Genomic DNA, 19,899 nt, shown 5'->3' with positions numbered 1-19,899 from the left:
TGCAGAATCTTGGTGAAGATGGGTGTGGGTTTTCTCATACGATATTCTTATTCAAATCATCATTAACAAGTCATAATGGCACTAACGATATCACAAACATATATTCATCTGTATCATTTGAATTTTCAAATGACTGCTTGTATAAACTGTGGCCCGAGGAACTGTCACATCACCACTTGTAAATCATAGTGTAGGTCAACGCGTTTATATCAGATCTCAACAATACTTTTCTGAAAATATTTTTGAAAATTCTAAATATCCAAATAAATCAAAAATCAATTGAATCAACGACAGAAACATGTGTTCTGAACACGCTGACCAGTTTTCGTGCTGGTGGGTAACATGGGACATTTTCTATAGCCTTACTTTACATTTTCTATATCGCACTTAGTAAGCATAAATTGTCATGCCGACATATATTGGCATATTGCACCTAAAGCGTTAAGAGAATATATGCTCAAAATATCACAGCTCATTAAAATTGTCATACAAGATAAAAAATAAATCAGTAATGGTTTTAATTAATAATTACATGAAAATCAGGTGAACTGGTGGCAATTCAGATATTTATTTTCTCTATCATTACCGAAATATTTATGAATGAAATGTATGTAAATAAGACTATCCTTTTTAGGTTTAACTGGTGAACAGGCAATATATAAGAGAAGAGTGGATCAAACCCCGATGCCTGGTACTCCTTTGAATCGACCGAAACGATTGCGTCTACTTACAGACGCATCCGGAAGTATGTACAGATTCAATTCGTACGACAGTCGTTTAGATCGTTCGTTAGAGGCAGTCGTTTTAGTAATGGAAGCATTGAGAGGGTTTGAATCGCAACTTTGCTATGATGTTTTTGCACATTCTGGTGAATCAGACGATCTAGAAATTGTGCCTATCCGTAATCCACCAAAAAATGAAAAAGAACGCTTACAAGTAGGTATTTATTGAGATAAAATTAAAAATATATGATCTGGTTATATCATATATTAACGTGTTGCAGGCTATTCGTTTGATACATGCACATTCTCAATTCTGCTGGCCAGGTGATAATACAGTGCCTGCTGTGGAGCTCTCCGTTAAGCAATTGGGTGTGGAGATGGAAGATTCGGAGAATAGCCAGTGGGACGAGTCTACGTTGGTTGTTCTTTCCGATGCTAATTTATCACGTTACGGAATACCCGCTTCTAGATTAGGTGCAGCTTTGAATTCTCATGAAAAAGTAAATGCTCATGTGATCTTCATCGGCAGTCTCGGCGATCAAGCTGATAGGTATTTAATAATTTAATAAGAACATTATTGGCCTTATAAATATTATAAAAATGTCTCTTATTGTTTATAGCTTGTTGAGAGATCTTCCGATGGGCCGAGCTTACATTTGCATGGATGTGTCCAAATTGCCACAAATATTACAACAGATATTTGTATCTTCAATTTCAAACAAGAAAAGTTGAAAATAATGTCGATTTTTAGTAAAATGTTTTTTAGTCATTAATTTTTTATTTATGTAAATATCATTTACGACATATTGACTTCAAGGGACCATGAATGTTATTGTTTAATTGTTATTTGATATTGAAAATATTTTATTATCATTATTGTTGAATAAAAATATATTTTATACATGTTGAATTATTATAATATATATTCCTTAATCTATTCTATATATTTATAGGTGAGCATAAAAATTATATACTTGTTTATAATATATTCATATTAATATCATCAAGGCAAAAATCGTGTCATCAATTAGATCGATATCACGATTTTTGCCACAAAAATGAGATAATTAAATTTACATGTTAATTTCAGCTGTATCATTGAGTTTTTTTTCAGCAAGATGGTGAATAAATAAAAACAAAATAATGGTTTAAAATACGCCTAACCAGCAATGACGTACGATTATAATATTGATTTTATAAAATCAGTCAGTATTTTTTATTTCACTAATTTCATGGATTAATACATAGTATACACTGCATTGATTTAAAAATAATTATAAATTTTAAAAGTGAAAAATAGTATATAGATGCCATCCAGAAAATCGACAGTATGCATTGAGGCACGTTAGTGTCATGAACCTTTAAGCCCTGTAATATGGTTATTTTATATAATTCAAGACTGAAAATCACTTTCATCTATTGAACAGTAATATTTAAAGAATTTATGGCATATATAGGTGCCCATCACATTGTGCGAAATAGCGTGCTAAAATACCAGCCGCGGTCAAAAGGTTAAATAATAAAAATACTGATGATAAAACAAACTATAACAAGAAAAAACATTAACTACAATAAATAAAAAATGTTTATAAATAATGTTTCATTTACTTAAAGATTAAAAAAAAACATAGACAATATCTAAAACAACAAGATCTTTTTAGAAAAAAACTAATTATACAGTTGAAATTAGGGATAAAATTCTATTGTACATACAAATCGAGTTATCTTATCTTTGTGGTGATTATAATTACCACAATTATTTTTTATAGATAAGGCCTTTTTTCTATCCCTAACATTAACCTCAACTTTTTCGTAAAAAGTTATAGGTTTGTATGTAGTATTTTTATTGGTTTTATTATTTGAGATAGGATATAATTATTTAAGTTAAAATTATAATTTATATGCCCAACTATAAATATATATACACTCACACAGGTACATTTGGTATACTTATACAGTAAATTAATAATTTAAAAATCATTTTGTAAACAATTCATGATTCTCGAAGGCACTGATGATTTCTTTACCCGAAAAAGAGTTTTCTAACGGTTCCAAACGTCGCAATATTCTTTCCATAAACGTATTTTGCAACATGCTATGTAGCAACATATTCCAATCCTCTAGAATATGAAATCTGCGACACTTCTGTATCTCTACAGGAATACTGACTACGTCCGAGTCGATTAATACTGTGTAAATATCGATCTTGTTCTTTTTCGTTGCAGTCTTCAACACTTTAAGGAATATATCTTCCAGATTCACGTGTATATTGTCATTTTCTCCATTGCCGCCCTTATAGCTGCAGTGAGACGCCGGTTTGACGAAATATAATACACAATTGGCCTTCTTGAATGCATCTAGACACCACAGATACGGATCACTGTGATCCGTCAGTTCGATCTCTTCGTCCCACATTACGTTCCAATGCAGTTCCGATTTCATATATTTGCGCAGCAGGTTGATCAGTTGTGCGTGATTGTTGTCAATGTGCGAATATAACATCAGGACGCTGGGCGTATAATGCCGCCGCAATCCTAAAATATTAAAAGTATTAACATCAAACTGAAACATAAATAGAATTGCTTCTATTATAGTTCGAATAATTACTTCGAATAGTCTGAAAGATTATGAAACACGTTCCAAATACTGATAAAATCAACGCAGCTTTCCATAAGATTGTGTAGACGATATTATTACAACCTAAAAAGAATGCGTTAAATTAAAACAAAATTAAAAATACAATGATTTGATCAAAAATCTTACTGATGTATATTTTCGGACTGACAGTTCGGTGACAATTTGTAGTATTGCAATTTTGCGATATTAATTGAAAATAATACAATCCCGATTTTTCCGGATTGAAAGGTTGTTGATAATTTGATTCACTAACGTTAAATAACTTTTTGCAGTTATCTTTCTGACCTTCGACTACTCTACACACTTCCATGACGTATTTGTGATCGATACTATCACTTTTCGGAGATAAAGCATGTAAATAAATGTTTGATAAATTTGTAACGTTTATATAGATAAACGCTGCATTAGTTTTGTTGACCGACACTAAAAATATTTAATTTTTTAAAATAAGTAAATCTATTATTATATATATTATTTTAACACATTGTTTACGGGACCTGTAAAAATACGTTTTTTGTTGACTGGTGGTGGGAGTCGGGTAATTTATATGGGTTATTTTTGCGATGGATTTCACTGCTCTTCGTTAGATCACAGTTCACACTACACAAAGCACTTCTATATTTTTTTTGTATACGATTAATTGTAATAAAAATCAATATAGTTTCAGTTATTATTTTTTGTCATATAATGAACTATTCTTTTATTTCACATAGTTGAAACCTTGAAACAGATCGTATTTATACCAGAATATTAATGGGCTGCTTTTGTACTGCAACTCTTGTGAAACCTTTTTTTAATACCTGGATTGGGATGGTTCATTGACATGGGGTTGTCAGAAGGGATTTTTTTAGTTTTACTTGACTATATGATTTTTTTGCACACAAATAATTCTACGCTAGGCGAGATATGGCATGCAATTATACCCGTAAACAATGTGTTAACAAATATTTCATATATATTACCAACAGAAGGAACTGTAAAAACATATTTTCCATAATACTCTCTTGTGTCGTCTTCTGCTAAGAATTCAAAGTTAAAAGTCTCGTTTTCATATCGACGATCTTGATCCGACCAATGGCAATCATAGTTAAGTGACGGAATAGAAAAAGATTTATCGTTATACAAAGTAATCTCTCGACAGTGGTTCTTTAATTCAGATTCAACTTTGTTAACTGCTTCGAACCTAAATTTTATATCTGAAATATCAAGATAAGATAAGATACAGGTACATATCTTTTATGTATTCACGTACAATGAATAAGTTCATTACTCACTGGTCCATCGAATATCAGAAAATGATATGTTTAATAGCGTGTACAGGTAATTGTTCTGGTTTTTATAATTCCACACGTACGGTCGTATTCTAACGTCGCCCAAGTAATGCTGTTCTTTATTTTTTGACTTGAATTCTAATTTGGAGCATCCCGAACTGTTTGTTCTGTAATATTTTACAGTGCAAATATTTGCCGGATCATCGTGTGTAATCTATTGTATATAAAACTTGTTTATCAGTTAGCCAAAAAGAGAACAAGAACTAAACATTAAGAATATTTACCAGATGAGAACAATCGACATCTTCGTTGGGTTTGCGGGCGCAAAGTTCACGATTTGCGCACGTAGACAGCAATAAACAGCATAAAAGGACTAACCACAAGACAAATTCCGCGCTGCCTGACATTTCATATCAACTAAACTTCTGGTAGTCAATCGTGTGCTGCCAGTGGAAAAAAAATATGCGTGTTTATATTTGTTTGTTTGTTTTAACTGAATTCATAATATCGAATCATTTTTATTTATGGTAAATAATATACTAATTAATAGTTATACAAAATTATTTTGTAAATAAATCCACTTTTCAACAAAAAAAATCCGTTTATAATAATCAAATTGCAAAAAATTAATTATATTTACAGTATTGTTGTCTCGGTTTTCGTATCCACGCAGATTATATTTGCACGCTTACTTTCTGATTTATTCTCCACAGTATGTATTGTTGGGTTAAATAAACTCGCACAATAATGAGAATTTCGTAATTACATTTGCATTTTACTGGCACCATTAAAAATAGGCGAAATACATACTAATAAATTGATTACAAGTTACTGAGAATTTTTCCTCAACAAATTGAAATAACAATCGTTTTATTTGTTGATATCTCCTTATTGTTAAAACTACTGTTGCTAATATGAGGGCCGATTTACATTTAGATTTGTTATGGCTAAAACTTGGTGGCACTTGAGTAGCACTGGCGTGATGGTTATTCTCTCGACTAGCAATCTTCAGGCGATTCGGACGCGTGGTCTCGCGTCCACCTTTTTAACAATGTAAACAACTTTAATCGGCAATAAAACATTACTGCAGCGGCTCAATCTGTTTCTAATTGCCACCCGTTACCATCCTCGTCGCCAAATTAATAAAAAAAAATGATATTATTTTTATGGCTTTTAATTTGTCAACTGCTTTTTCTGATTAGGCTAAAAGTCAATTTATAAATACATATGTAAAAAAAACTGTTGCTCTCATCGCTGACACAACGTTTATTTGAAATATATATTTATTACAAATTATATGAGGCGTTGCAGACACGAAGGGCGAACTTTTTTCGCATTTCTTGGTTTGTCAGACATTAGTAAATAATGTTAGATACGTTTTTTGTTGAGTTTGCCCTTTCAACCATATTATCAATTTTACTTTTATATTATAAAATTAGGGCTGACAGTAGATCTCCTATCATCTAAGAGTGGTAGAACTCTGGATACGAAGGGCGAACTCAACAACCTTGCTCCTTTTTACTCAGACCCCTTTCCCTTCCCACCCCACTCTATCTCTTTTCACCCGGCTTGGAAAAAAAGTAATTGCGGTTATGCTGACGTAATCAAAAATCTCAAAAAAATATTGCATATTTTGAAGCTATGGGCTGATTTACACGCTGCCAGTTGCTGGCATGCCAGCTGAAAATTGACTGGCGATTACTGGCATTCCAGTCCACTGGCGCCTTATCGTGTACACAGTGCCAGCAAGTGATAGAATTATTATTGCGAAAAAGCGCTACTCATCTTGCGTCAGTACGGTAGAGTGGTGGAAAGGGGAGTTGGCTCTGCCAGCTGCTGGCGTTATGCGTTTACACAGTGCTAGTCGCTGGCATCCAGTGACTGGCAACTTCAACTGGCACCGTGCAAATCAGCCTTAAAACTTCTAAATATCTCATCAGATCTTTGTAAAATGATGCCGATGAAGGGGTCTTCTAAAATATATTTTTGGGATGAAACAACAGCAAAACGCGGATCACGTAGAATCACTAGCTGCATTATTTACTTTTTGTCAGACGTTGATGATTGCATTAAGAAGTGTTTATGTTCAGCGACAAATGCTTTGGACAGAGGCGGCATCCATAAATTATGTCACAGTTTTTTTTTCGAATTTGTACCTCCCTATCTTTCTCTATGTCACGAGATTTCATTGAGCCAGACTCCTGTTTGTTGCACATTGTCACAATTCCACTGACCCCTTCCCTTCTAAACCTATGACATAATTTCTGGAAGTCGTCAAAATAATAATTTGAATTTAGTCTAGGCCAATTAGTTTTCAACTGATCAGTGTAAATTCGATGAAATAAGACATGTTTTATGACGACTGGCCATTCTTACCTTCATTGTGACCAGGGCTTTGAACATATTGAGGAAATGACGAAATCATGACGAATTCTTCATTCAAAAATGTAAACAAAAAACACCATTCACAGTAGTACAAGTCACGCAAGACTTTGTTTTGGACGTTCTTCAAAAATATATGACAAAAATTCAGCTCCAAGCACCAAATTTAAAGATGGTAAAATTTTTGAGTTAACCAAGGATTACAATTAGAGGTTTACATCCACAAAGTTTACAATTTGAACGTCAAAACTGCAGTGAAGCTTCAGAAAAGAAAGGCTTTTTATGACCCATCGAAGTTCAATCTGGCCAATGTTAAGTTACCGCGTCTTTATGGGTCCCCTGTGCTTGTCCTCCAGTATGTAGATATCCCAGAGCAAATGTCTTGTGTGTTGAGTTTGCCCGAGTACAAAAATAGTTAAATTTATTTTTTAGTACGCCCTTTGTATCCAAAATACTGAATTTTATACCCATTTATGTTACAGCAACGTCTGATATTTCTCTATAAAAATCAATAAATGTTATTTGCTAAGATATATCAATAAAAAAGTGCACTTATTTTGGTTGAAATTAATTTATAATTTATATAATCATTATTTATTTATAATTAGTTTTAATTTTAACATACATTTTTGATAATAGCTAAAATGGTCGTTAATCATACTGTTAAGGCCGAATATGACGCCGTTATACAGTTGAAGTTTTAAACAGTGGGAAAATGGACGTCGACGGCGATTGGCTTCGTATCGAATTACCAGCGTCAGAATTAGCTGCCGATCGAGATGTACCCGAGAAACGAATGCTACCGAGTCTGCTGCAAGGTATTAAATCATCAAATCGACGATAAGCTACCTAAGTTACAACCTCGTATTTTGTATACTAATTCTAACGAACGCTTCAGATGCTGTCAGAGCGTATAATTCAAAAGGAGCCCCTTTCATATGCGATCATTTCGATACGTATTTATCGTTAATCATAAACGGACAGAATATCGAATGGGCAATCGTTAACAAAGGTAAACATTTCGATAACAATGTTTTCGATGAACATTTACATTGTATGTATTGCACATTAACATTATATTATTATAGGTTTCGAATACGTCGAAAGAGGATGTCAGCAATTGTGCGGTTATTTGGAAGACATATTCAAAGAAAAAGACATAGAACATGATGTACGAACGTACAGTTTAAATTGCTTGAAGATGTATCTATATTTGCTCACCGGACTCATGAAGCTTAAGGACTCGAAATTAGCAGCCGAGGTTCGATTTTCAGTAATTTAGCTACTTTCCCATTATCGGAGGTCAAATTTATTCTAAAAAAATATTGATACATTTTATTTATTTACATATAATACAATTATAAATGACATTTTTTTAGTTGATACGTTGCAGACAGTTATTCATAGGGTGTTCACTGTTCTCACCAAAGCGTTGTTTTGCTACATAAATATGTTTTTAAATTTAAACGGTTAGGTGCGATTGAGCGTTGATCAGAACGGTGAAAACCCCATGAATAACTGCAATGAATCGACTTTAAAAATATAAATATTTTTTCAGAATAATTATGCCCTCCAATAACAGGAAATTTAATACAAGTATTTACTACATCAGTGATTGTGGTGTATTGTTTAGATGGCGGCTTCTTTGAACATCGGAAAGCGCGGAAAGAAAAGTGCAAGCGTTGACCGCGAAACTGAAACTGAATGGCGCGAAAACGAAAGGCGCGCGGCTCTAGATGTTATTTACAACTTGTTGCAGTTGCCTTTGCATCGCCTTTGGGATCCACCTCTAGCTGATGATGCATTTGTAGAGTAATGTCATTTACTATTTATAAATATCATTTTATTAATTGTCATGAATAACTAATATTTTATTCAGTTTGGTGGCTCAACCTTGCTATCGAATGATGGAAGACCAAATTATAAGAAGCAAGACCACCAGAGAAACAGTGTTTCAGATTTTGGGTATTTTGAATAAGAAATACAACCACGGTTTATCTTGCACTATAAAGCTCATGCAGGTAATCATTATCATTTATTTGTCAAGATGGGATTCTTAGATCATATAACAATGTTACAATAAAATATTGATATAATTATAGATGGTGCAATTGTACGAGCATGCCATTCTTCCCATTTGCGCTGGCGTCCATCAATTGGTCACCGTTTGGAGTTTGACCGGATTGGTGGGACGTTTAGTCAGAGAACTTGGGGAAACGTTGGGAAATTCCGGTAACGACGAAGGTGTAAATATGGATTCGGCTCCAATCCAACGCAACTGTGCTATGTTTCTGAGCGAATTGACTCAATTGATGCCCGGTCAAATGATACCTGCCGCTCAAGCTATGCGTTCCTATCTCGAAAACGACGAAGTATGATTTTTGCTCCAAATTAATTCTGATATTATATTAATTATTAATTATAATTACAGTGCTATCCACTAAGATCTAGCGTGTTGGGTATGATGTGCGAAATTATATGTAGCGAACTTAAAGGCGAAGGTTTGACCGAAGAAAAGAAAACAATAAGAAATGAGTTCCTCGACGACTTAGAAGATCATATTCACGATCTGTCTGCTTATGTCAGAGCTAAAGTATGTAAATAAATAAATAGGTCATTCTGAAAGTTTTTAGATAGATAATTTGTTAATGAGTTTGAGTATCTAAAAACTTTCAGCATAACCTTTTTATTGTATTGATATAATAATTTTTAATTGTATTATTTATTATAATTCAGGTTTTACAATTTTGGGGTCGGTTACAAAAGGAAGGATGTGTCCCAATAACCAGGCAACAACGCATTTTAGATCAGGCAATAGGACGTTTACAAGACAGAGCCACCATTGTTAGAAAAAGTGCAGTACAGTTAATTAAGCTATTTTTAGAACACAACCCATTTTCGGCACGATTGACCTTGAGCCATATTGAGAATCAGTTGAATTCAGAGAAGGCAATTCTGGAAACAATGCAACAGAAATTGAGAATAGCACCCAATTCCGCTCTCTGCAGTAAGTGGGAGGAGATTGAGGATGATGTTAAATCTGAAGTTGCAAATAAACTTGCACAGGCTACTCAGGACGATCCGCCACTATCTCAAAATTTAAACGATGCTTATGCAGCAATCAGGAGTTGCTTGGAGGAGAAGAAATATCAAGAAACGGTCGCTATTATACGTTTTACTGAAAAGCAATTTCCCGAAGCGAAGTTGCTGAGAAGCGAAATGAACAAAGACGATCAGGTAGTTTCATATTTAAAAATAAAATATTTATTATACAGATAACATGAGTGTTTTTACAATTAGGTGGCATACATTGTTAGTGTTTTGCGTAATGTTTTCATTACCGAAGTCGAGCTCCAATTGGAGACTCCGGGTAAAGAATCCGAAAGCCTTGCGTTAATTAAACAATACGAGGAAAAGGAAAATGTCGTTGCGTTTTTGGAGGACTGTTTATCGTTCAGTAAATTGATTCAAAAATCTATACCTCTCGTTTACACCTTACTGATTTCTAAACAGTCGACCGATGTAAACGAAGCAATCGACTTTTTCACAACGGCGCACAATTTTAATATAGAAACGTCCGATATGGGCACAATGGGAATGCTTCAATTGGTTTGGTCTCCAGATCAGGTAATAAACTAACTACTATAACTGATATAATTTTATTCTTGAACTAATGTATGTGTAACATCAGGAAAAACGCGACGCTGTTGAACATGCGTACAGACAAATTTATTTTAATTCAGAAGGGAATTCTGTAAGAGCCCGAGCTGCCATAACTGCCAAATCGTTAGTGAAACTAGTTCAATCTGTGAATCAAGGCCAGGCTGCAGCTTTGGAGGCCCTCCTAGCGCGTTGGTTAAAAGACGGCCATTTATGTAACAATGTTATTCAGGTTAGAGTTTTGAATTAATGAAATAATTTTTTTAAGAGTGAGCTTTTCGTGAGTTCAGTGACTACTTTTTATAGATTTTTTGGGAAATGTTCACCATGAAACACGAGGGCACGTCCGAAAATGACAGTTACGCTGCTCTCAGTCTCCTCGTGATGATATCTAAGGCCAAACCGAGCGTAGCGTCTGCAAACGTAGAAATCATTCAGACCGTCGGTCTCACCGGTAGCTATCAAAAGAAGCTTCTTTCGACACAGCTGCTTCTGTCGATGGCTCAGAATCAAACGCGACTTCCAGTCACAAATACGATATTCACTATCCTCTCAAAGAACCTCATCGAGATGTTTTTTACGTCGAAAAAATTTGCAGCTTTCGGCACAGCCACTGTAAACGTAGTCTACTCTCTTTGCGACACGCCTGATTTGATTTGTATCGAGTGGCTTTCTAAGATATCGCAGAAATTAGATAAAGAATTTAAGCAAGAGAACGAAAGCGGCGTCATTTCACTTCCAATTGAGTACATCGAGAGATTTTTGGTGCTTGTGGGACATATTGCAATGAGACAATTGACACACTTGGACGTCACTGTCTACGGAGAACTGAGAAGAAGAAATGAGGTTATTTTAATCATAATTTATAAAAGGATCCTATTTTTCGGGTCAGAATTTATATTAAAAGTTCAGAATATAAGCAGCCAGAATAAATATTAAATGGTCAGAACTTATATTAATTGGTCAGAATTTATATTAAATGGTTAGAATTATTTTGACAGATGGTCAGAATAATTTTTTCTTCGTTTGTCGCTCTGAATACCTTCGCGTCTTACATGAAATTAAATATATTTGTTGAGAGTTAATCATGGGGTGTTCAATGTTTTAACCAACGCTCGCTCGCTTGTATCTAACCTGTCCCAACAGTTTTGGCGCGAGTGAGATACTTTAAAGATATATAATTTAATTCAAATAAATAATTGCCCATTTATATTTATAAATGTTATAATATTTTTTAATTCACATAATCATCCTATATTTTTATTCTGACCGTATGCTATTTTTATTCTAACCATTTGATATTTATTCTGACACTGAATAATATAATTATGACCATTATTTTTTTAAATTCTGATTGCCCTTTATTTTTATTCTAACCATTTGATATTTATTTTGACCCTGAATAATATAATTATGACCAGACTTAATAAAATTCTGACTGAGATTTGATTTTTATTCTGACCCACAGTTGATTTAAATTCTAACCATTTAATTTGTTGCCTTTATAAAATACTATTTATTTTGTATAAAAAAAAAACATATTTTACTAGGTTCGCGAACAACGAAAAGCAATCACCATAAAAAGCAAAGTGGCTGGTAAAAAAAATGCAGATGGGACTCTCAATTGTAGTTCTGCCAGTGCTGCAGGTCGAATCCAACAATTGCAGAATCAATCTACTGCTTCCGTTGCTCCGGTAAATAATTTTGAGATTGTAATGAAATTATTTTTGTATTATTTTATTTTATATTATTTAAACTACAGGGTGAAGAACCTGAAGAAGACGAAATGGGATTAGAAGGAGCTGTTGCTGATGATGCCGATGCTGAATTCGTAAGGATGGTATGCGAAAAGGAAGTGGTTTATGGTGGATTGCTCAGTAAAGTTGGGCCTATCTTACGAAGTTTATTAGAGAAACCGACTTCACAAATTCCAGAAGAATTAAGAGCATCTGCTTGTCTTACTCTTGGAAGGTAATTACTATTTGTCTGCTCCACACCATTTGGTCTACTCTTACACTTGCTGAAGTGACAGACATGCTTCACCATACTGAATTTTCATTGAATCTAAAATGGTGTTCCACTTTTGTACGCGGCCATTTCAAGTTATTACTGTGCCATCACTCTTCAAACTTCACAAACAAACACGTTCTTATAATTTCTAAAACATTTTTTCTATCATTATACATATTTTATGAGGACAATTTAAATGAGCAATATATATAAAATAATTGTTCTATGAAACAAATTGTTTGTGCATTACTGTCGGACAGATTAGGCTCAAGTGAGCATTGGTCAGAACAGTAAACACTGAATAACTGCAACAAATCGATTTCTGAAGATTTACTTCACATAAATGCACAAACAATTAATTTTATGGAACAAAGTATTTATTTAAATGCACATATCTCTTAAAATAATTCCCCATTAAATCGCACCCATATTTTATTCATAAATATGAATCTATCTGATTCTGCTTGTATTACTATGATAGGTCAATTTACGAATGTTCCTAAACCAGAACAAATTTTCCTTCTAAACCGATTTTTCCATATATTAGCAATTGTATCCAACCCTTGAATTACATTTATTTTTTCTTTATTCTTAGATTTATGTTAGTATCGTCGACGTTTTGCGAAGAAAACATGCAGTTACTCATGACGCTATTAAAAAACGCCACCTGCAGCACCATGCGTTCCAATATCGTGATAACTCTCGCCGATCTCACTCTCCGTTTCCCAAACATAATACAGCCATGGACGCATCACATCTACGAAAGGTTTTATATAAATAAATGATCAACAATACTTTTTTGACACGTATCTCACTGTATTTTTAACAATTCCAGACTTGAGGATCCATGCGTGGAAGTGAGACAGTGCACCGTTAAAATGTTGTCTTTCTTAATTCTGCAAGAAATGGTGAGGGTGCGAGGACAAGTAGCCGGTTTGGCAAGATGCTGCGTTGATAGCGATCTAAACATACGAACAATGGCCCGTGCATTCTTCAAACAGCTTTCGCAGAAAGGAAATTCTTTATATAACGTAATACCTGATATCATATCCCGATTGAGCGATACCAATTTAGAACTACCCGAAGACCAATTCAGATCTATTTTAAAGTGTGTATATATATATATATATTATATTATATTCAGTGTATGTATAAATACACAAACGTACAACATAAATTCATTTTAGATACGTAATGTCTTTAATACAAAAAGATCGCCAAATGGAAGCATTAGTTGAAAAATTGTGCCTTCGATTCAAACTTTCGAATGATGAACGACAATGGAGAGATTTGGCTTATTGTCTATCGTTATTCACGTACAACGATCGATCTATTAAAAAATTGATGGAGAACATGGACTGTTATAAAGATAAATTATTTTCAAAAGAAGTGTACAATTGTTTCAAAACGATCATTAACAACACCAATAAAATGGCTAAGGCTGAGCTTAAGGTACGATCTAAAATTTATTATTTATGCTTCAATATTTTTTTATTAATTAATTGTATATTAGGCTACTGTTGCCGAGTTAAATGAAAGAATTGAAGAAATATTCTCTATAAAAGAAGGCCATGAAAATCAATCGAACGAAGACGATAACCCAAGACCTAAAGTGCAATTAACGCCTAAGCAAAAAAAAGCAGCAAGCAATAGACGAGCCCGTGCTCGTAAATCTAGTAGTGACGAAAGCGATGATGATTCAACGGTTTGTAAAATATATTACATGTTTCTGAAGCGCTTGTATTGTAATAACGTTTAAATTTGTAGAACACTATTAATACTGTAAGAAGTAAAGAATCAGCATCTGCACGTACACCTTTAAGAAAACGAGTGGTTCGTAAGTACAATGATGAAGATGATGACGATGAAAATGATTCAGGTTGGCAAAATATTTTATGTAAATGAAATATTTTTCGCTGTGTAATATTTTAATATTATTATGTACTTGATAGATCCTGATACGTTTATAAAAAAGAAACCACAACCAAAAGATGTTTTTAAGAAGCCATTGGATAAAGTTTATAGAAAGAGAAAGTAATTGATATTTATTATATATATAAATTTGTTCTTAGGAAATAAAATATTTTAAATAAGTTTATTTTAATTTCTCCGCTGACGCCTCTCAACCTATTTTGATTTGCGCACCGTTTCCCTTATTTTTAATTATATTATGAACCTTATAGGGTTCAAATTTATTTTGTAGAATTATTCGTTTGTGTTCTATTAACCCTTTCCGGTCCAATGTCGAATGTCATTCGACATCGACTTTATTCCAATGAGTCCTATGTCGAATGTCATTCGACATTTTTTTCTTCATCAGTTTATTGTCAAAATACAAGCAAACATATTATTTTCTCACTTGTATTTAGTGTAACGGTATACTGGGATGAGGATTCAATGGTTTTTATGAGCATTTGAATGTATAACTTTCTACCTGAAGATACAAAAGGTTTGTTTTAGTGGCTAGATTGGTACGCGTCACTCACTCGGATCAGTTACGCTCGACCCATGCACGTGAAAACAGTTTAATAATTATTATTACCGATACTTATAATTGTACTATTATTCTAATAATTCTAACCCCTCAAAAATGCCTAGAATTACAAAAAAAAAACCGCGATAACAACGAGTTTGAAAGAAGTGATGAAGAATATATGAATGAAGTGAAGTGACTGAACTATTTGTTGAAAGTGAAAATTAAGACGTTTCTGGTGTAATAAAACAAACAAAACTGATGAAGAAGATTATCTATAACTGATCCTGGACTATCTGTTCCCCCGAGTGCTTGGAGTTCTAATTCTAATAAAGAAATAAATAGTCGTACAATACCACGAGTCTACAGAGTCTTGAGCAGCAGTGATAAGGATTCCGAATTTCGATCAAGATTATTACTTCCTGTTTTTATAGTTAGGCGATAGGGAGCAAAGACTGGACAAAAGGGGTCATTTCTTATACCTCAACCCTCAAGGGAAGCATAAAGATTGCCTGGTATGCTCCAACAGAAAAATTCCTGGGAGTAGGAAAGAAACGCGATATATTTGTGTAACTTGTAAGAGAAAGCCCGGCCTTTGCATCGGTGAATGTTTTCACCGATATTATACTTTGGATGTGTATAAAATGTAATAATTAGAGCATTATCCTATACCTTCAAAAAAAAAAAATTGTAAACATAAATATAGTTTTATTAAAAAAAAAACTAGATGTATTGTTTTACTTTGTAATTCTGTAAATCCTTTGTGGACCTGGTAGAAAATTTTTTTTTTTTTTTGTGGACCGGAAAGGGTTAACAGTTGTTTTCAAACTTTTTCCAACTCAAATCTTACTGTAGTTATAATCGACATTTTGACTGCCAAACTGTATATTGTCCATGAAGAGAGATAAATACTTAAAACCATATTGTTGATGGCGTAATGTTCCAATTTAGAAATATGCAACTATGCCAGTGGTATGAAACATTTTTTTACATATATTTCAACTTATTGTTTTTTGAAATGGGCCAGTGACGTTAGGCTATGTGCTGCCCATAGGCAAAATATATGGGAGCTATTCAGAGTTTGCCATAAAATTTGACTGTCGACGAACATAAACCTCATTTTTTCAATAATCAAAGAGGTTTTTTAATCTTTATTTGGTTCGAAATATGAAAAATAACGTTATTTCAGATTTTTTCAGGGGGGGGGGGGGCAAAAGTTGTCCAGTCAGTAGTCGTTTTTTGATATTTCGATTTCATTAAGATTTATAGTATTTTATTAAATTACCTGTCATAATTACAGAATCCATATAAAAAGTAATAAAATCGTGCAGTCGCAGTGGAAACACTCGGTTATATAGCGTTTATATTAAAACTTTTTATAACAATATTACGATTTACAATAAGTGAAAATCGAATGAAGCGTATCTAAATCAAATTTCGACCAATAGGAGAGCACAACAAACAAGTATCCCTTCTCAGAAGTAAAAAATTCATGTCAAAAGCAATATAATCGTGTCGGCGCTGTCGCAGTGGGAACGCTCAGTAACGAGTGTTCCCTCTGTGATCAAACAATATAATAGCGTAAGCATTTGGGGGACTGAACAGAACACGAGTTCACAGTAAATATTCTCCATCATTAAGGGAATTCCTTTGTGGCGAAACGGTCACGGATATACATTTCCGAAAATGCAATACGACCTTGGACGAGCGAGCATCGACTTATTTCGCTGTTCTACGAAGCGACTGCAGTGATTGGCTGGAAGATCGCTGCACAAATGCGATTGGCCAGCAAACCTTATAGCCTTGGATATATAATATAAGCCCAGACTCCGGTGAGAGAAGTCAGTCAATCGGAGGCAGACAGTCACCCAGTCAGGAGACAGGGAGTCGGAGTCACCAGTAGCCACTCGAAGAGACCAGCAGACGCGCCCCCACCGACAAACGTGAAGAGACAATCTGGAACTCCCGAACAACCATTGCCTCAAGGGTAACTATCTCGTGACACTCACTGCAGACAGCCACAAGAACCCTGAGGATCGTCCACGGACACCATCACCTGCGTCAGCTTCATCACCGCTTGGAAGAAACGTCTCGCCGATAATTGTCTGTCGCATACATGTAAATATTGTAATAAAAGTATTACTAGATTCCACATTGAGTCTCATTCTCATTATTCTCTCTAGGGCAGCGGTTTCCAACCTTTTTGTTACTACGCCTCCCCAAAAAAAAAGAAATTTTCCGCGCCTCCCTTACCTTTTATTTTTTTAATAGATTAAATAATATAGACACGTTTTAAATAATAAAAACTTTATTACAAAAATAAACTGAAAACCACAATTAACAGAATAATAACAAGGCTTAGTTATAACATACACATACGTGTATATTTATTTTTATATATAAGTTTTTTTAAACAATTAAACCAACTACATCTATCGCATAAAAATTTAATGCGACGGTTGTTGTTGTTTATTAGCACAAAGCTTATCAAATCTTGGGGGCAATGTGGAGAGTGCCACTCGTATCTCTTTTTCGACTACTAACCTGTTGCGATATTTAGTTTTCATTGCAGCCAGTGCCGAAAAGCCCGTTTCGCATAAATACGACGTTACAAACGGTAGAAGCACTTGCATTGCTTTGCAATACAAAGATTCATACTCTCCTTTAAGATTCATCCAAAATTGAATTAAGGTTTCATTTTGAAACTTTTGTTATAGTAGGCTATCGCATGATAATTCTATAAGTTTTTCCTTTTCAATGGTTGTCAGCTCAAATTTGTCGTTTTCATCGTCGATAAATGGATTCTGTACCCACAAAAACTTTGAGAAATCAAGGTCTTTAAAATAATTTGAAAAATGCAGCACTAGACCATCCAAGTGTTCAATAAAAAGATTCTTGCTTGTTTCAATATTGGCTGTGGCCCAGAAATCTTTTGACAGTGAAAACATGTCCAACTCATTCTTTTGTAAATTTGACTTCCATAACTTCAACTTTTTAATGAAAGCTTTTACTTTGTCTTTTTGAACAAGTGGATGCATTTGTGATCCCTGCATTGATTTATTCAAACTGCTCAATTTTCCAAAAATTTCAACTAAATAGGCAAGTTTAACAAGGAAATTATCGTTCGTCCACAAATGTGCCTCTTCGTGGTGATTTTCTTCGAGAAAGGCTGTTATTTCTTCTTTGAGTTCAAATACCCTTTGAATCGCTTTTGCACGAGATAGCCAGCGAACTTCACAATAATACAGAAGTGAGGTATAATTAGCTTCCATATCTACACACAACTTTGCAAACAGCCTAAATCTCAAAGGACTGTTCTTAATGTAGTTTATAATTTTTATAATTTTTGTAAAAATGTTGTTAAGTTCCTCGCTCATATTTTTTGACACTAGAGCTGCTCTGTGAAGCATACAGTGCGTCCAGATAGCATGTGGTGCTTTCTTTTTAACTAATGCTTGAAGACCTGCTTTGTGTCCGGACATTGAGTGAGCTCCGTCAGTACACAGTCCAATACAATTACTCCACGTTATGTCGTTTTCTTTAAAAAAAACTGTCCATTATATTAAAAATTTCAATGGATGTGGTCTTTCCAGGAATGGGTTTGCAAAATAATATATCTTCTAATATATTATTTTCCACAACATATCGAACATATGCAATTAAATGGGCATCTTTAGCTATATCAGTTGCCTCTTCTACTTGTATGGCGAATTTCGAAGTACGCAGCCGAGAAACTAATTGATTGCAAATATCTTCAGATATATCATTGATTCTTCTTCCGACTGTATTATCAGCAAGCGGAATTTGTTGCAACTGTTTTGCATATGATATCAATAGCTGCTGGTAAAATTAGAGTTTCTCCTATTGTATGTGGTTTCTTACATTTTGCGATTCGGTAAGAGACATGGTACGAAGCCAATAATGCATTTGGTGATACAGAAAGAATATTTTTGAACGTTTGCTTTTGATTATTAAGCTCATCCAATTTTCTTTCAAAATATTCTATGGACTTATCAACGTATTCAGAATGTAGAGTTTCATGGTGCCGTTTTAATTTGACTGGTCTCATACTATCTGAAGCCAAAACTTTCGAACACAACAAACACATTGGTTTTTCCAAGCCATCTATAATGACACTAGTGAATCCTAATGATAAATAGGATGAACTGTATTGTCTTTTCTTGGGAGCTTTACTTCCTTGTACTTTTTTTATTTTATTCCCACTAGTATCAGCATCAGTATCTTCATTATTGTTGACTTTTCTCTTGTAACCACTCAAAAATTTATCCATTCGTCTAAAAAATATTTTATTGATATAAATTAAAATCAATGATAGTTTAAATAAAAATAAATCAAGTTTAAAATATACTAACGATTATTTTCAAGAAGAAATCACGTCAGAAACAATTAAAAAAAACAATATAACACGAGTGACATTTAAATTTGAGGTTATTGTTTTATGCAACTAGCGGTCGTTTTGTGTATTACCGAAACAGAGCGTTTGCAAACGCGCCATTTTTAAATTTCTCCGCTCCAGATAATTTTTTTAATAGGAATTAAATATATGTAAATGTAAAAAAATGAACATTCATGCACTGAATTTTCACTGTTACGTTAATATATCAAGTTTTATTCATTTCTAGATATTATGGTATAAAAAATAATTCATTAAAAAATGTTGGCGCCTCCCCTGGCAATAGTCCGCGCCTCCCCTGGGAGGCGCGCCTCCCAGGTTGGAAACCGC

General features: G+C 33.9%; 3 protein-coding genes and 1 long non-coding RNA gene across 6 annotated transcripts in view; 2 read left to right on the top strand and 2 right to left on the bottom strand.

Moving 5' to 3' along the window:
- c12.2 (von Willebrand factor A domain-containing protein c12.2) overlaps positions 1-1,621 on the top strand; it is a 30,194-nt gene extending 28,573 nt beyond the window's left edge. For all 3 annotated transcript variants that reach the window (XR_015812238.1, XM_088203753.1, XM_088203754.1), the window contains 3 exons: positions 635-936; positions 1,004-1,272; positions 1,343-1,621. Coding sequence is in view for 2 of the 3 variants with exons in the window: in XM_088203753.1 (XP_088059879.1) it covers positions 635-936; positions 1,004-1,272; positions 1,343-1,454 (683 nt within the window). In the remaining variant the exon portion in view is untranslated. The remainder of the gene's footprint in view (positions 1-634; positions 937-1,003; positions 1,273-1,342) is intronic.
- Positions 1,622-1,866: 245 nt separating this feature from the next.
- LOC148226136 (uncharacterized) lies at positions 1,867-5,093 on the bottom strand. Its single transcript, XM_088203756.1, has 6 exons — positions 4,915-5,093; positions 4,634-4,844; positions 4,322-4,555; positions 3,486-3,782; positions 3,330-3,422; positions 1,867-3,256 (listed from the first exon to the last, which is right to left on the bottom strand). Exons 1-6 carry the CDS (start codon positions 5,035-5,037, stop codon positions 2,700-2,702), a joined length of 1,515 nt encoding a protein of 504 aa, XP_088059882.1. The 5' UTR covers positions 5,038-5,093; the 3' UTR covers positions 1,867-2,699.
- Positions 5,094-7,672: 2,579 nt separating this feature from the next.
- On the top strand, positions 7,673-14,763 carry Cap-D2 (CAP-D2 condensin subunit). The gene is made up of 19 exons (XM_088204053.1): positions 7,673-7,830; positions 7,911-8,024; positions 8,101-8,273; positions 8,646-8,824; positions 8,892-9,033; positions 9,115-9,384; positions 9,444-9,605; positions 9,749-10,249; positions 10,313-10,639; positions 10,704-10,904; positions 10,979-11,518; positions 12,223-12,366; positions 12,435-12,643; positions 13,278-13,448; positions 13,518-13,790; positions 13,870-14,134; positions 14,196-14,387; positions 14,450-14,561; positions 14,635-14,763. Exons 1-19 carry the CDS (start codon positions 7,728-7,730, stop codon positions 14,718-14,720), a joined length of 4,164 nt encoding a protein of 1,387 aa, XP_088060179.1. The 5' UTR covers positions 7,673-7,727; the 3' UTR covers positions 14,721-14,763.
- A 3,136-nt stretch (positions 14,764-17,899) lies between these two features.
- On the bottom strand, positions 17,900-19,641 carry LOC148226134 (uncharacterized). The gene is made up of 2 exons (XR_015812285.1): positions 19,529-19,641; positions 17,900-19,450 (listed from the first exon to the last, which is right to left on the bottom strand). It is a non-coding gene; the product is annotated as an uncharacterized LOC148226134 (long non-coding RNA).
- Between the last annotated feature and the right edge of the window lie 258 nt (positions 19,642-19,899).

The sequence above is a fragment of the Plectrocnemia conspersa genome, unplaced genomic scaffold (genome assembly GCF_051122295.1).
Source record: "Plectrocnemia conspersa isolate PC_06_02 unplaced genomic scaffold, ASM5112229v1 ptg000014l, whole genome shotgun sequence".
Taxonomy (NCBI): Eukaryota; Metazoa; Arthropoda; class Insecta; order Trichoptera; family Polycentropodidae; genus Plectrocnemia; species Plectrocnemia conspersa.
Note: the sequence above shows the minus strand (reverse complement) of the source record. Positions and strands in the feature narration are given on the sequence as shown.